The sequence below is a fragment of the Astyanax mexicanus genome, chromosome 1 (genome assembly GCF_023375975.1).
Source record: "Astyanax mexicanus isolate ESR-SI-001 chromosome 1, AstMex3_surface, whole genome shotgun sequence".
Classification (NCBI taxonomy): domain Eukaryota; kingdom Metazoa; phylum Chordata; class Actinopteri; order Characiformes; family Acestrorhamphidae; genus Astyanax; species Astyanax mexicanus.
The window spans coordinates 6,040,734-6,056,595 of NC_064408.1; the positions used below are offsets into that span (position 1 = coordinate 6,040,734).

Here is a 15,862-nt window from a genome sequence, read left to right on the forward strand (position 1 = left end):
GCAGAATATGATGAGGGCATTGACAAGCTGATCTCCTTGTCTGTCCTTAACCTCTGCAGCAATGCTGGCAGCACTCTTGTATCTTTTTTAAGCCAACCTCTGGAATTTACTCAGAACAAAAGAAATAAACTTTGATTGACCCTGGCAAGGCTAGTTCTAAATGGAACCAGTGATAGATAACTGCTGTTTGACCTTGGCTATCATGCTGTAGCTCAGTTTTTTGGTGTTAGCAATCTTCTGATAGCTTAAGCCATATTTGTGGAGAGAAAAAAATCTATTTCTCATAACTCCAGAGAGTTCTTTGCCATGAGGTGCCATTGTGAATATCTTGTGGCCAATATGAAATAATTGAACACAAAACACCAAATTTAACAGCCAATCTCCCCATTCATACCTGGAACCTTGTACGTCTAATAAGGTTCATGACACCAGGGATGGACAACAACACATTTGGGCAAAATACTTGCAAAAATGTAGGGGAGTGTGCTCACTTTTGGAAGATACTCTACTTCGTAACGTTTGGTAAATCATGTCTAACCATGCAAAACATACAGTGAAATAAGAATGTTGTCTTAAAATGTGATATTTTGTAAGGATTGTTTTCTAACACTCAGTGTTGGTGAATACCGAAAAAAAACACACTTATTTTTTAGTTACTAAACAATTTATTTAAAAATTGGTATTTTGTATCAATTGAAGCAATTGATCGCTTCTTAGTACCAGTCGCTCATGATGCGCCTCATACTCATGAACCTCATGTTGCCCCAGTTCCTGAAGTTCCTGTAGTGTCCGGGTCCGAAGTACCACATCCTGCCCATGTAGTTGGGATGCTCGTACATCATCCAGTGTCCGTCCATCACGTGGCAGGACTGGCAGCCATGGGACCAGTTGTAGCGGTTCATGAAGTTGTCGCAGTCATCGCTCATCTCCATCATCTGGCCCATGTAGTTATCCCTCTCGTAGACCCTCATTCTGTAGGATCCGCTGTACTGTTGGAGGCAAAATAGAAAAATATTAGAAAAGGGCATCGAATTGTTGGCCATCGTAGTGTTGTTTAAGTTAAAAGATCTGCTCTTTTAAAATCTTACCCAGGGGACCATGCGGCAAGACCTGACCCAATTGCTGGATCCCCACATGCTCATGTAGTCAGAGTACTCTCCCCTCCTGAAGCAGTACTGGTGACCCATATAGTTGGGCTGGTCGTAGAACATCCAGCAGCCGCTCATCACCCTGAAGGAGTGGCAGCGGTTCATGTAGGAGGACATGTCGGCGCAGTCGCTGCTGCACTCCCAGGAACGTCCCATGAAGTTCCTGTCCTCGTAGAACATAATCTACCAAAGATAAAGCAGTAGAACATCATTAATTACATTTGGAGAAACAGCAGAATCTCAAAAACAAGTTGTAAAATTTTAGACTGTGTAAACATGCTGACGTGTCCTGCTTACCCTTCCGTTCATCTTGGCGGTTTTGGTTGTCTGAGCTGTTTCCAACTGGTGACTGACACACTCTGACTGGTGCTTTAACCCTGGTATTTATACCTGGGTAAAGTCAAAGGACAGTGTACCTCTTATTGTTCAAAGCCCTGACCAGGCAGAGAACTGGAGTGGTCAACACAGAAGCTTTCACATCTTTTCCATGTGACTCAATAGTCTCTAGAAGAATTGTTAATGGGGCTTTAGCAGTTACATTTTGTCATAGTTTTTGAGTGGTCAGGGCTTTGGACAATAAGAGGTGCTCGGTCTTTTGAATTTACCCAGGTATAAATACCAGGGTTAAAGCACCAGGCAGAGTGTGTAGGTCACCAGTTGGAAACAGCTCAGACAACCAAAACCGCCAAGATGAACGGAAGGGTAAGCAGGACACGTCAACATGGGACACAGTTTAGAACATTACAACTTGTTTTTGAGGTTCTGCTGTTCTCTAAATGTAACTAATGATGTTCTACTGCTTTATCTTTGGTAGATTATGTTCTACGAGGACAGGAACTTCATGGGACGTTCCTGGGAGTGCAGTGGAGACTGCACCGACATGTCCTCCTACATGAACCGCTGCCACTCCTTCAGGGTGATGAGCGGCTGCTGGATGTTCTACGACCAGCCCAACTACATGGGTCACCAGTACTGCTTCAGGAGGGGCGAGTATGGTGACTACATGAGCATGTGGGGATGTAACAACTGGGTCAGGTCTTGCCGCATGATCCCCTGGGTAAGACTTCAATTTATTAGTGAAATCTAACTTAACAAAAATTTCAACTGGTCATGATGCGAAACTTCTGGAATTTTCTTAACTTTTTAGTTCAGATTAAAATTCTTTAGTAAATGTATAGTACATTGTTAAATCTTGCACCTCTAGGGTCAAAAGTTGGGCTGGGTAAAGCAGCCCCACTATTGGCAAAGACAGGAGAGAATTGAAACCCTCATGAGGCAGTGAAAGATGCATTGAAGAGGGCATTGAATCACAGAGACGTGGTAGTACAGTTAGGAAATGGGAGGGCAGCACTAGGGTGTGGTGATTTGTGGAAGGCATTTATCAAGGCTACAACCAGAGAGCAGGTGAAGCAAGTGTAAGGTTTATTTTATGGAGCTGACAGTGCTAACAGAGCTTACGAAAAAAAAAGATTGGTGAAATTTGGATTCAGAGGCTACGTGTTGAGGGCAGTAGTGAAGGAACTGTCAGAATTAGCTGAAAGATCTAGTTACTGGTTGTGAATAAGAAGGATTAAGGTTAGTTGGGGAAGGCCGCAGTGTGTTTGACACTGTAGACATGGGCAGTTTAATGCTCGTGATGTTGGAATAGTGGTATCCAGGCTTGAAGAGTTAACATGTCAGAGCAGTTACATCATTTAAGAAACACAAAATTGTTTTCCCCCCAACAGTACAACGGTTCCTACAGGATGAGGATGTACGAGAGGGATAACTACATGGGCCAGATGATGGAGATGACCGGAGACTGTGACAACTTCATGAACCGCTACAACTGGTCCCATGGCTGCATGTCCTGCCACGTGATGGACGGCCACTGGATGATGTACGAGCATCCCAACTACATGGGCAGGATGTGGTACTTCGGACCTGGACACTACAGGAACTTCAGCAACTGGGGCAACATGAGGTTCAATAGTATGAGGCGCGTCATGAGCGACTGGTACTAAGTAATAACGTGCTGAGATCTAATGTCAAATATTTAATTTTCAATAAAATGTTTAATAAGTGAAATTTTGCAGTGTTGTCTTTAAAATGCATCAATACTGAGTTTTCCTTTCTTATTTGGGGATGAGGCAAGTAATCTTTTAACAAAATACGAAGTTGTTCACTGGCAAAATCGGAACAAATGTTCCCATCCTTAATTTAATACATTTCTTTAACTATCATTTTTAAACTAAAATTTGCAACTATGATTTTCATACAACCTTGTTGACTGGGGAGTTGGCTGCCCCCCATGGCCCATCATCCCCTCCGTTTAGCATCCATTACCCATTGGCATTTAGTGGTGGGGGGGTCTGAGAACTGTGTTTCCTTTAAATAACCCCACTCCCCAATTCTGGCAGCACTTAGCGCTCAGTCCCTGACCATGATGCTACCACCACCATGCTTGACTATAGGAAAGAGACAATTGAATTGGTTCACTTCACCAGGGTGCTGGCACACATGTTGGGCACTATGTGAGCCAAACAAGTTGATCCTGGTCTCATCAGACCACAGGGCGTAATTCCAGCAATTCGTGTTCTTTCAACTGCTTGTCTTGTGCATCAGGTTCAGAGGAGATTACAGCCATGCAGACAGAGTTTTTATGCAGTATGCAGAATATGATGAGGGCACTGAATGACAGATGACGTCTACGTCTGTCTTCAACCTTCGCAGCAATGCTGGCAGCTCTCGTGTATCTTTAGCTTTAAAGCCAACCCCTGGATTTTACTCAGAACAAAGGAATTAAACTTTGGTTGACCCTGGCAAGGCTTGTTCTTGATGGAACCTGTCATAGATACAGTAACTGCTGTATGACCTTGGTTATCATGCTGCAGCCCAGTTTCAGGGTGTTAGCAATCTTCTAAAAGCTTAAGCCATCTTTCTGGAGGGACAAATTATATTTCTCAAATCCCCAGAAAGTACTTTGCCATAAGGTGTCATTGTGAATATCTAGTGGCCAGTATGAAATAACTTTATCCAAAATACCAAATTTACCAGCCGTTTTCCCCACCTGGAACCTTGTTACTCTCATAAGATTCATGACACCAGGGATGGACAACAACACATTTGGGCAAAATTTGAATGTTCACCATGAGGTTTAACACTTGCGTTGCAGATATTTTGACAATAAAGACTGTGTGTTGGATTGTTTTCAGAAGACAGTAAGTGTACACTGCTATATGAGCTGTACACTGACTGCTGTAAGTTATCCCATTCAAATACACAATAAAATAGTAGCAAAAATGTAAGGGCTGTGCTCACTTTTGGAAGATACTCTACTTTGTAACATTTGGTAAATTATGTCCAACCTTGCAAAACATGCAATGAAATAAAGTTGTGTTTAAAATGTGATCTGTTATAAGGGCTATTTTTTAACACTCAATGTTGGTAAATACAAAGAAAACACAGTTATGTTTTAGTTACTGAAAAATTTATTGAACAGTTGGTATTTTGTAACAATTTAAGCAATTGATCCAACTTAGTACCAGTCGCTCATGATGCGCCTCATACTCATGAACCTCATGTTGCCCCAGTTGCTGAAGTTCCTGTAGTGTCCGGGTCCAAAGTACCACATCCTGCCCATGTAGTTGGGCTGGTCGTAGAAGAGCCAGTGGCCGTCCATCACGTGGCAGGACTGCCAGCCATGAGACCAGTGGTAACGGTTCATGAAGTTGTCACAATCGTCGCTCATCTCCATCATCTGGCCCATGTAGTTATCCCTCTCGTAGACCCTCATTCTGTACTGTCCGTTGTACTGTTGGAGGCAAAAAGAATGATATTGGAAATAGTGCACTGAATTGTTGGCCATTGTTATATCGTTTAGGTTATCTAACATATTAAACATATTAAAGTCTTACCCAAGGGACCATACGGCAAGACCTGACCCAATTGCTGGATCCCCACATGCTCATGTAGTCAGAGTACTCTCCCCTCCTGAAGCAGTACTGGTGACCCATGTAGTTGGGCTGGTCGTAAAACATCCAGCAGCCGCTCATCACCCTGAAGGAATGGCAGCGGTTCATGTAGGAGGACATGTCGGCGCAATCGCTGTTGCACTCCCAGGAACGTCCCATGAAGTTCCTGTCCTCGTAGAACATAATCTACCAAAGATAAAGCAGTAGAACATCATTAATTACATTTAGGAAACATCTTAAAAACAGGTTCTAAAGTTCTAAACTGTGTCCCATGTTGACGTGTTCTGTTTACCCTTCCGTTCATCTTGGCGGTTTTGGTTGTCTGAGCTGTTTCCAACTGGTGACTGACACACTCTGCCTGGTGCTTTAACCCTGGTATTTATACCTGGGTAAAGTCAAGGGACAGTGTGCCTCTTATTGTTCAAAGCCCTGACCAGGCAGAGTAATGGAGAGGTTAACAGAGAAGCTTTCACCTCTTTTCCATGTGACTCAATAGTCTCTAGAAGAATTGTGAATAGGGCTTTAGCAGTTACAAAATGTTTTTCTCATAATTGTCATAGTTTTTCATCTCGTTCCACTGTTTTGAGTGGTCAGGGCTTTGGACAATAAGAGGTGCTCTGTCTTTTGACTTCAGCCAGGTATAAATACCAGGGTTAAACCACCAGGCAGAGTGTGTCAGTCACCAGTTGGAAACAGCTCAGACAACCAAAACCGCCAAGATGAACGGAAGGGTAAGCATAACATGTCAACATGGGACAGACATTAGAACTTTAGAACTTGTTTTTGAGGTTCTGCTGTTCTCCAAATGTAACTAATGATGTTCTACTGCTTTATCTTTGGTAGATTATGTTCTACGAGGACAGGAACTTCATGGGACGTTCCTGGGAGTGCAGTGGAGACTGCGCCGACATGTCCTCCTACATGAACCGCTGCCACTCCTTCAGGGTGATGAGCGGCTGCTGGATGTTCTACGACCAGCCCAACTACATGGGTCACCAGTACTGCTTCAGGAGGGGCGAGTACGGTGACTACATGAGCATGTGGGGATGTAACAACTGGGTCAGGTCTTGCCGTATGATCCCCTGGGTAAGACTTCAATATATTAGTGATCTCTAACCTGACAATAATTTCATCTGATCGTGATGCGAAACTTGTACCGGTCACTTTAAGTGCCTTATATAATTCGCCCATCGGCCCAGCCATTACAAACTGTTTAGTGAATTATGAAATCTGGATTTTTTTTTACTTTTTAGTTCAGATTAAAATTCTTTAGTAAATGTATAGTACATTGTTAAATCTTGCACCTCTAGGTTCAAAAGTTGGGCTGGGTAAAGCAGCCCCACCACTAGCAAAGACAGGAAAGAATTAGAACCCGCAAAATCGCAACGAGGGCATTGAATCACAAGGACGTGGTGGTACAGTTAAAATGAGGGGGGGCAGCACTAGGGTGTGGTGATTTGTGGAAGGCATTTAGCAAGGTTACATCAGCAGAGAGAAGGTAAAGCAAGTGTAAAGTTTATTTTATGGAGCTAACAGTGCTAACAGAGCTTACGAAAGAAAAAGGTTGATTGAATTTGGTTTGAGAGGCTGGGTGTTGAGGGCAGTCATGAAGGAACTGTCAGATATACTGTAGCTGAAAGATCTAGTTACTTGGCCACAGTGTGTTTAAGAGCATAGACATGGGCAGTTTGATGCTTGTTACATTGGAATAGTGGTATCCAGGTTGTGGGCAAAATCTTGTATTATCCTATATAGTGTGAGCTTGTAGAGTTAACATGTTAAAGCAGTTACATAATTTAAGAATCACAAAATTGTTTTCCCCACAACAGTACAACGGATCCTACAGGATGAGGATGTACGAGAGGGATAACTACATGGGCCAGATGATGGAGATGACCGGTGACTGTGACAACTTCATGAACCGCTACAACTGGTCCCATGGCTGCATGTCCTGCCACGTGATGGACGGCCACTGGATGATGTACGAGCATCCCAACTACATGGGCAGGATGTGGTACTTCGGACCCGGACACTACAGGAACTTCAGCAACTGGGGCAACATGAGGTTCATGAGTATGAGGCGCGTCATGAGCGACTGGTACTAAGAAGTGACCAACTGCTTTAATCGATACAAAATATCTATTTTTCAATAAAATGTTTAATAAGTGAAAGTTTGCAGAGTGTTGTCTTTAAAATGCATCAATACTGAGTTTTCCTACTTATTTGGGGATGAGTCAAGTAATCTTCTAACAAAATACAAAGTTGTTCACTGGCAAAATTGGAACAAATGTTCCCATATTTAATTCAAGTAAATTTCTTGAACTATCATTTTATAAACTGAAATTTGCTCCTATGTTTTTCATACAACCTTCTTGACTGGGCAATTCGCTGCCCCACATGGCCCTTCATTCTCTCCATTTAGCACCCATTACTCATTGACATATAGTGGTTGTGGGCTAAGAGCCGTGTTTCCTTAAATGTACCCCACCCCCCAGTTCTGGCAACACTTGCTCAGTCTCAGACTATGATGCTACCACCACCATGCTATATAGGATGCAACTATAGGATAGAGACAATTGACTTAGTACTTCTCACCAGGGTGCTGGCACACATGTAGGACACTATCAGACCACAGGGAATAATTCCAGTAATTCATATTCTTTCAACTGCTTTCCTTGTGCCTCAGCTTCAGAGGAGATTACAGCCATGCAGACATGCAGAATATGATGAGGGCACCGGCAAGCTGACCTCCACGTCTGTCTTTATGTAATGCCAGACAGAGAGGAGTGACGCTAGCCCAGTAAAATGTATAGACTGGTTTATTAACAAGCAGAAAACCTGATATTACAAACAGAATAGCCAGGAAAACAATAATTTCACCAGATACAGAAATCGTAGTAGAATACACAGTCCGGGTTCGTAACCAAAAGACAGTCTAACCGAGCATCAAATCCAAAAGGGGCAAAACAAGAGGCACAAGCCGATATACCAAAAACAAGGTCGTAAAGAGTACGCAACGGAAAGTCGACAATACCTTGCGGTGTTTGTTTACAAACTGCTGCCTTATGTATAGGAAGCTAGATCAGCATGAACCGGAATGTCCTCAGAAAACATTTGAGTTTGAATGTCGGAGCATAACGTGATTGGGTGGAGGTGAACAGGTGATATTGACGTCATTGTTCATTGGTTCTTGGGAAATGGAGTCCGGTAGTGTGAAAGGAGAGCACGGTGGCATGACACTTTAACCTCTGCAGCAATGCTGGCAGCCCTCTTGTATCTTTCTGGATTTTACTCAAAACAAATGAATTCAACTTGGTCGACCCTGGCAAGGCTTGTTCTAAATGGAACCCGTCATAGATACAGTAACTGCTGTATGACCTTGGTTATCATGTTGTAGCTCAGTTTCAGGGTGTTAACAATCTTCTAATGAGGTGCCATTGTAAATATTTAGTGGCCAATATTAAAGAATTGTATCTAAAACAATAAATGTAGTCTCATTACATTAGGGAGAGACATCAAGACATTTGTGCAAAATTTGGACTTGTTCACTGTGAGGTGTACTCATTTACGTTGCCAGCTATTTAGACAATAACTGCTGTGAGTTGTTATTTTAAGAAGAAAGTAAATCTATTCTGCTATACAAGCTGTACACTGACTACATTAAGTAACATCCAAGATTAATTTCTATTGTGTTGTCCCAATAAAACTCATGATAAAATAGTTGCAGAAATGTGAGGGGTGTGCTCACTTTGGAAGATACTTTACTTTTAAAGTTTGATAAAGTATTAAAGTTGTTTTTAAAATGTGATATTCTATGAAGGCCATTTTCTAACACTCAATGCTGGTAAATATCAAGAGAACACACTGTAATTTTTTTAGGTAGTAAACATTTTATTGAAAAATTGGTATTTTGTATCAGTTTAAGCAATTGGCCGCTTCTTAGTACCAGTCGCTCATGATGCGCCTCATACTCATGAACCTCATGTTGCCCCAGTTCCTGAAGTTCCTGTAGTGTCCGGGTCCGAAGTACCACATCCTGCCCATGTAGTTGGGCTGGTCGTAGAAGAGCCAGTGGCCGTCCATCACGTGGCAGGACTGCCAGCCATGGGACCAGTGGTAATGGTTCATGAAGTTGTCACAATCGTCGCTCATCTCCATCATCTGGCCCATGTAGTTATCCCTCTCGTAGACCCTCATTCTGTAGGATCCGTTGTACTGTTGGTGGCAACATAGAAAGATGTTAGAATTAGTGCACCAAATTGTTGGCCATCGTAGTGTTGTTTAAATTAAAAGATCTAATCTATTAAAATCTTACCCAGGGAACCATACGGCAAGACCTGACCCAGTTGCTGGATCCCCACATGCTCATGTAGTCAGAGTACTCTCCCCTCCTGAAGCAGTACTGGTGACCCATGTAGTTGGGCTGGTCGTAGAACATCCAGCAGCCGCTCATCACCCTGAAGGAGTGGCAGCGGTTCATGTAGGAGGACATGTCGGCGCAGTCGCTGCTGCACTCCCAGGAACGTCCCATGAAGTTCCTGTCCTCGTAGAACATAATCTACCAAAGATAAAGCAGTAGAACATTATTAATTACATTTGGAGAAACAGCAGAACCTCAAAAACAAGTTCTAAACTGTGTTGACGTGTCCTGCTTACCCTTCCGTTCATCTTGGCGGTTTTGGTTGTCTGAGCTGTTTCCAACTGGTGACTGACACACTCTGCCCCGTGGTTTAACCCTGGTATTTATACCTGGGTAAAGTCAAGGGACAGTGTTCCCCCTTATTGTACAAAGCCCTGACCAGGCAGAGTGATGGCCTCTTCCATGTGACTCAATAGTCTCTAGAAGAATTGTGAATGGGGCTTTTTTGCTGTTCATTTTTCTTCTCGTTCCTTTGGTTACTTAAATAACCTACTACTTCGCTTAAAATCTTCATAGACAATGTTCAATTGAAATAGATAAAAATATGTTTTGTCTCCTGTAAAACTTTTATTTCTTATGTTTTTTTAATCCATCTGCACACCTGAAAGACAGATGAAAGCACTTATTCATTTAGAGCTTCACCACTCTGCTTGGTCAGGGCTTTGAACAATAAGAGGTGCTCTGTCTTTTGACTTCAACCAGGTATAAATACCAGGGTTAAAGCACCAGGCAGAGTGTGTCAGTCACCAGTTGGAAACAGCTCAGACAACCAAAACCGCCAAGATGAACGGAAGGGTAAGCAGGACACGTCAACATGCGACACAGTTTAGAACTGTAGAACTTGTTTTTGAGGTTCTGCTGTTTCTCCAAATGTAATTAATGATGTTCTACTGCTTTATCTTTGGTAGATTATGTTCTACGAGGACAGGAACTTCATGGGACGTTCCTGGGAGTGCAGTGGAGACTGCGCTGACATGTCCTCCTACATGAACCGCTGCCACTCCTTCAGGGTGATGAGCGGCTGCTGGATGTTCTACGACCAGCCCAACTACATGGGTCACCAGTACTGCTTCAGGAGGGGCGAGTACGGTGACTACATGAGCATGTGGGGATGTAACAACTGGGTCAGGTCCTGCCGCATGATCCCCAGGGTAAGACTTCAATATATTAGTGATCTCTAAACTAAAAACAATTTCATCTGATCATGATGCGAAACTTGTAACGGTCACTTTAAGTGATCACCATTACAAACTGTTTAGTGAATTATGAAACTTGGATTTTTTTCTTCTTTTAGTTCCGAAATAAATTCTTTAGTAAATGTATAGTACATTTTTAAATCTCGCACCTCTAGGGTCAAAAGATCAGCTGGTTAGGAACCCTCATAAGGCATTGAAAGACGCAAAGAGGGTATTGAAGCACAGGGACGTGGTAGTACAGTTGAAAAATGGAATTGCAGCACTAGGGTTTGGTGATTTGTGGAAGGAATTTAGGTAGATAGTTTATTTTATGAAGCTAACAGTACTAACTGAGCGTATAAAAAAATGTTGTTAAAACAGTTACATGATTTAAGAATCACAAAATTGTTTTTCCCACAACAGTACAACGGTTCCTACAGGATGAGGATGTACGAGAGGGATAACTACATGGGCCAGATGATGGAGATGACTGGTGACTGTGACAACTTCATGAACCGCTACAACTGGTCCCATGGCTGCATGTCCTGCCACGTGATGGACGGCCACTGGATGATGTACGAGCATCCTAACTACATGGGCAGGATGTGGTACTTCGGACCCGGACACTACAGGAACTTCAGCAACTGGGGCAACATGAGGTTCATGAGTATGAGGCGCGTCATGAGCGACTGGTACTAAGTAATAACAGGTGCCGAGATTCATGTCAAGTATATAATTTTCAATAAATTGTTCAATAAGTGAAAATTTGCAGAGTGTTGTCTTTGAAATTCTTCCATACTAAGTGCTCCTTTCTTGTGTCGGGATGAGGCAAGTAATCTATTAACAAAATACCAAGTTGTTCACTGGCAAATTTTAAATAAATTTTTTAATTTTTAATTTAAGTAAATATCTTGAACTATCAATTTTCACGTTTCTCACACAGTACATTTTTGTTGACTGGGGGAGTGGCTGCCCTATATGGCCCATTATTCCCTTTCTTTATCACCTATCACCCATTGGGATTTAGTGGTGGGGCAGCTGAGAGCTGTGTCAAAATTGTGGGATATGTGAGGATCTTTCAATCAGTGTTGCTACATCGGGACCTCCCATCAAGTTGCGGCAACCAGTCTCTAAAAGCTGCCATGCATTGTGCTTGGTCTGAGGTATGCTGCTGTAAACCCGACAAATACATGGCAACAGAATTGTACTAGACTTTGGGATACTATCCATAAGATATAAAGTCTGGAAGATATCTTCCAAATATGAGTACATGCCACAAATTTCTTTAAATTATTATATATTTTTAAGGGGCAACATTATAGAAATGAAACCTGCATGTAGCTTACAGTAGCCAGCTTTTATAGCAGTATTGATGTCTTCTAAAAAATCACACAACACACAGCCATAAATGTCTACATAGCTGGCAACACAAGTGAGTACACCTCACAGTGAACATGTCTAAATTGTGCCCAATATCAAGTGTCAACATTTTTTTTGGCCATCATTATTATCTAGCACTGGCTTAATTGTCAGGGTGATAGAATTTACCACATGGATTGTATATGTTGCACATGGATCTCATAAGCTACACAAATCTTCTTTCACTCCTCCTTGTTGACATTACAGAGCTGGTGGTTGGTAGACACATTGAGCTCCTCCACCTTCCACTTGAGGATGCCCCAAAGGAGCTCAGTTGGGTTTAGATTTGGATATGTAATTGGTCGGTCCATCACCTTTACCTTTAGCTTTCTGAAAAAGTGTTTATGGTTGTTGGAAAACTGACGTACAACACACTATCTAAAGCAAGGGATCATACTCATACGCTTTAGAATGTCAAAACATATGTTGCACTTATGTTTCCTTTAATTAATCCCACTCCCTCAGCCCCAGACCATGATGCTACCACCACCATGCTTGAATGTAGGAAAGAGACAAGAGCTTGTTGTAAATGGAACCTGTCATAGATAATGGCTGTATGACCTTGGTTATCGTGCAATCTTCTAATAGCTTAAGCCATCTTTGTGGAGGGAAAGTATCTATTTCTCATATGCCCAGAGAGTTCTTTGCCATGAGGTGCCATTGTAAATATCTAGTGGCCAGTATGAAAGAATTCTGTCCAATCTCCCACTTTACTTTTAAAAAAGTTTTAAAGTTGTCTTTAAAATGTGATATTTTGTGAAATGTGATATTTCGTGATTTTCTAACACTCAATAATGGTTAATATCAAGAAAACACAGTATTTTTTTAGTTACTAGACAATTTATTGAAAAATTGATATTTTGTGTCAATTTAAGCAACTGATAGCTTCTTAGTACCAGTCGCTCATGATGCGCCTCATACTCATGAACCTCATGTTGCCCCAGTTCCTGAAGTTCCTGTAGTGTCCGGGTCCGAAGTACCACATCCTGCCCATGTAGTTGGGCTGGTCGTAGAAGAGCCAGTGGCCGTCCATCAAGTGCCAGGACTGCCAGCCATGGGACCAGTGGTAGCGGTTCATGAAGTTGTCGCAGTAATCGCTCATCTCCATCATCTGGCCCATGTAGTTATCCCTCTCGTAGACCCTCATTCTGTAGGATCCGTTGTACTGTTGGTGGCAACATAGAAAGATGTTAGAATTAGTGCACCAAATTGTTGGCCATCGTAGTGTTGTTTAAATTAAAAGATCTAATCTATTAAAATCTTACCCAGGGAACCATATGGCAAGACCTGACCCAGCTGCTGGATCCCCACATGCTCATGTAGTCAGAGTACTCTCCCCTCCTGAAGCAGTACTGGTGACCCATGTAGTTGGGCTGATCGTAGAACATCCAGCAGCCGCTCATCACCCTGAAGGAGTGGCAGCGGTTCATGTAGGAGGACATGTCGGCGCAGTCGCTGCTGCACTCCCAGGAACGTCCCATGAAGTTCCTGTCCTCGTAGAACATAATCTACCAAAGATAAAGCAGTAGAACATCATTAATTAAATTTGGAGAACAGCAGAACCTGAAAAACTAGTTCTAAAGTTCTAAACTGTGTCCCATGTTGACGTGTCCTGCTTATCCTTCCGTTCATCTTGGCGGTTTTGGTTGTCTGAGCTGTTTCCAACTGGTGACTGACACACTCTGCCCCGTGGTTTAACCCTGGTATTTATACCTGGTAAAGTCAAGGGAGGGTGCCTCTTATTGTTCAAAGTCCTGACCAGGCAGAGAGCTGGAGTGGTCAACAGAGAAGCTTTCGCCTCTCTTCCATGTGAGTCAATAGTCTCTAGAAGGATTATGAATGGGGCCTTAGCAGTTAGAATCCTTTACATTTAAAGTTATCAAGCAGGATTCATTCTAAAGTCTTCTAGACATTGTGGCATGTGGAGTACAGATGGAAGCTCTTGTCTATTCACCAGCTGCACCATTCAGCTTGGTCAGGGCTTTGGACAATAAGAGGTTCTCTGTGTTTTGACTTTGCCCAGGTATAAATACCAGGGTTAAAGCACCAGGAAGAGTGTGTCAGTCACCAGTTGGAAACAGCTCAGACAACCAAAACGCCAAGATGAACGGCAAGGTAAGCACGATATGTCAACATGGGACACAGTTTGGAACATCTTTTTAGAGATTTTGCTGTTCTTTAAATCTAATTATGTATGTGATTATGGTATGTCCTTGATAGATCGTCTTTTACGAGGACAGGAACTTCATGGGACGTTCCTGGGAGTGCAATGGAGACTGCTCCGACATGTCCTCCTACATGGATCGCTGCCACTCCTTCAGGGTGATGAGCGGCTGCTGGATGTTCTACGATCAGTGCAACTACATGGGTCATCAGTACTGCTTCAGGAGGGGCGAGTACGGTGACTACATGAGTATGTGGGGATGTAACAACTGGGTCAGGTCTTGCCGCATGATCCCCTGGGTAAGATTTTAAGACATTAGAAATCTTTAACGTAACAACCATTAAAATTGATTATGATAGAAAATATTTGTTGATTATGAAAGGTAAACATTGAATTAAATTTAATTTGACTGGATTACCTTGGAAGAAACCTCTAATTATCAAAGCCTTTATTAGGGAATGTCACAGTATGTTGATAAATCTTCACGTTCAGCACTTCATCTTATAATTGAATAATTATAAGTTGTTTTATCACTCCAACAGTACAGTGGATCCTACAGGATGAGGATGTACGAGAGGGATAACTACATGGGTCAGATGATGGAAATGACCGGCGACTGTGATAACTTCATGAACCGCTACAACTGGTCCCATGGCTGCATGTCCTGCCACGTGATGGACGGACACTGGATGATGTACGAGCATCCTAACTACATGGGCAAGATGTGGTACTTCGGACCTGGACACTACAGGAACTTCAGCAACTGGGGCAACATGAGGTTCATGAGTATGAGGCGCGTCATGAGCGACTGGTACTAAGAAGTAGCATGTTAAAATGCTTATAAAATATGAGATTTTCAATAAAATGTTTAATAATTGAAACTTTGCATGGTGTCAACTTTGATATTAATCAATAGGACAAGTAATCGGAGAACCGAATGTCAAATTGTTGACTAGCAAAATTCTTAAACCAGATTTGCCAGCCATAACAAAATCACATTCTCTTGGTCATGTGGCATTGCTGACCCTGCAAGCCAATCCAGCCATTCAATCCAGCCTTCCAAGATGCACTCCCCACCCCCACAAATGTGGCCCAGAGTCAGGAGCAATAGGCCTGGGCATGTGGACAGTTACAAACTCTGGATAAACTGGCAGTTCTGACACCCTCAGAACATCCAGAGGTTCCTCAGCCACAGTGAGAGACATGGGTAAAGGATTTGAGAGATAGGCGACAGGCAAGGCAGAATGGATGTGGTTAGGGATGGAACAAAGAGGGGGCAGTGTGCTGTAAAATGTGATGAATCACAAGAAGGAGGAGCCACCAGCTCAATGGGTTTGGCAGCACGTAGAGACAGGTCCATTGCAACAAGGCAAGCAAATCAATCAGTTACGCCTCTTTAAATTATGTGAGAGTCAATGCAGGAAAGTACAACAATACTGTTATAATTATCATAATCCCCCTCAAGGGGGCTCCTCCCACAAGTTGCTGACAATAGTCATCCAGCAACGTTCATGATTCCTGCATCTGGGAAAAATAAGAAACTTCATAAGCAGAGTAGTAATTCTTTGGGATGCTTGAAAAGA

At 42.6% G+C, this 15,862-nt stretch overlaps 7 protein-coding genes across 10 annotated transcripts in view; 4 read left to right on the forward strand and 3 right to left on the reverse strand.

Moving 5' to 3' along the window:
* Positions 1 to 15,862, forward strand: part of LOC103040661 (astrotactin-2) — a 1,082,674-nt gene that overhangs the window by 163,113 nt on the left and 903,699 nt on the right. The gene's annotated exons all lie outside the window — the stretch shown is intronic.
* On the reverse strand, positions 649 to 5,448 carry LOC111189810 (gamma-crystallin M2-like). 2 transcript variants are annotated; one of them, XM_049466110.1, is made up of 4 exons: positions 5,394 to 5,447; positions 5,045 to 5,287; positions 4,706 to 4,941; positions 649 to 753 (listed from the first exon to the last, which is right to left on the reverse strand). In XM_049466110.1, the coding sequence occupies exons 1-4, from the start codon at positions 5,403 to 5,405 to the stop codon at positions 714 to 716; spliced, it is 531 nt and encodes a 176-aa protein (XP_049322067.1). In that variant the 5' UTR covers positions 5,406 to 5,447; the 3' UTR covers positions 649 to 713. The 2 variants fall into 2 exon arrangements, with proteins under 2 accessions (XP_049322067.1, XP_049322061.1); XM_049466104.1 differs by lacking the exon at positions 649 to 753 and having other exon boundaries at positions 4,596 to 4,941; positions 5,394 to 5,448.
* Positions 1,782 to 11,461, forward strand: LOC111189811 (gamma-crystallin M2-like). 3 transcript variants are annotated; one of them, XM_022663481.2, is made up of 3 exons: positions 1,782 to 1,850; positions 1,963 to 2,205; positions 2,876 to 3,215. In XM_022663481.2, exons 1-3 carry the CDS (start codon positions 1,839 to 1,841, stop codon positions 3,149 to 3,151), a joined length of 531 nt encoding a protein of 176 aa, XP_022519202.1. In that variant the 5' UTR covers positions 1,782 to 1,838; the 3' UTR covers positions 3,152 to 3,215. The 3 variants fall into 3 exon arrangements, with proteins under 3 accessions (XP_022519202.1, XP_049322009.1, XP_022521630.1); XM_049466052.1 differs by lacking the exons at positions 1,963 to 2,205; positions 2,876 to 3,215 and adding exons at positions 10,430 to 10,672; positions 11,120 to 11,461 and having other exon boundaries at positions 1,786 to 1,850; XM_022665909.2 differs by lacking the exons at positions 1,782 to 1,850; positions 1,963 to 2,205; positions 2,876 to 3,215 and adding exons at positions 10,264 to 10,316; positions 10,430 to 10,672; positions 11,120 to 11,461.
* LOC111191323 (gamma-crystallin M2-like) lies at positions 5,767 to 7,272 on the forward strand. The gene is made up of 3 exons (XM_049466047.1): positions 5,767 to 5,832; positions 5,945 to 6,187; positions 6,931 to 7,272. The coding sequence occupies exons 1-3, from the start codon at positions 5,821 to 5,823 to the stop codon at positions 7,204 to 7,206; spliced, it is 531 nt and encodes a 176-aa protein (XP_049322004.1). The 5' UTR covers positions 5,767 to 5,820; the 3' UTR covers positions 7,207 to 7,272.
* On the reverse strand, positions 8,978 to 9,819 carry LOC111191317 (gamma-crystallin M2-like). Its single transcript, XM_022665920.2, has 3 exons — positions 9,758 to 9,819; positions 9,417 to 9,659; positions 8,978 to 9,316 (listed from the first exon to the last, which is right to left on the reverse strand). The coding sequence occupies exons 1-3, from the start codon at positions 9,767 to 9,769 to the stop codon at positions 9,041 to 9,043; spliced, it is 531 nt and encodes a 176-aa protein (XP_022521641.2). The 5' UTR covers positions 9,770 to 9,819; the 3' UTR covers positions 8,978 to 9,040.
* Positions 12,936 to 15,862, reverse strand: part of LOC103033534 (gamma-crystallin M2) — a 42,723-nt gene continuing 39,796 nt past the window's right edge. The window contains exon 4 of the mRNA XM_049465933.1: positions 12,936 to 13,044. Within this exon, the coding sequence (XP_049321890.1) occupies positions 13,005 to 13,044 (40 nt within the window). The 3' untranslated portion in view covers positions 12,936 to 13,004. The remainder of the gene's footprint in view (positions 13,045 to 15,862) is intronic.
* LOC103041875 (gamma-crystallin M2-like) lies at positions 14,179 to 15,160 on the forward strand. The gene is made up of 3 exons (XM_022665921.2): positions 14,179 to 14,230; positions 14,336 to 14,578; positions 14,822 to 15,160. Exons 1-3 carry the CDS (start codon positions 14,219 to 14,221, stop codon positions 15,095 to 15,097), a joined length of 531 nt encoding a protein of 176 aa, XP_022521642.2. The 5' UTR covers positions 14,179 to 14,218; the 3' UTR covers positions 15,098 to 15,160.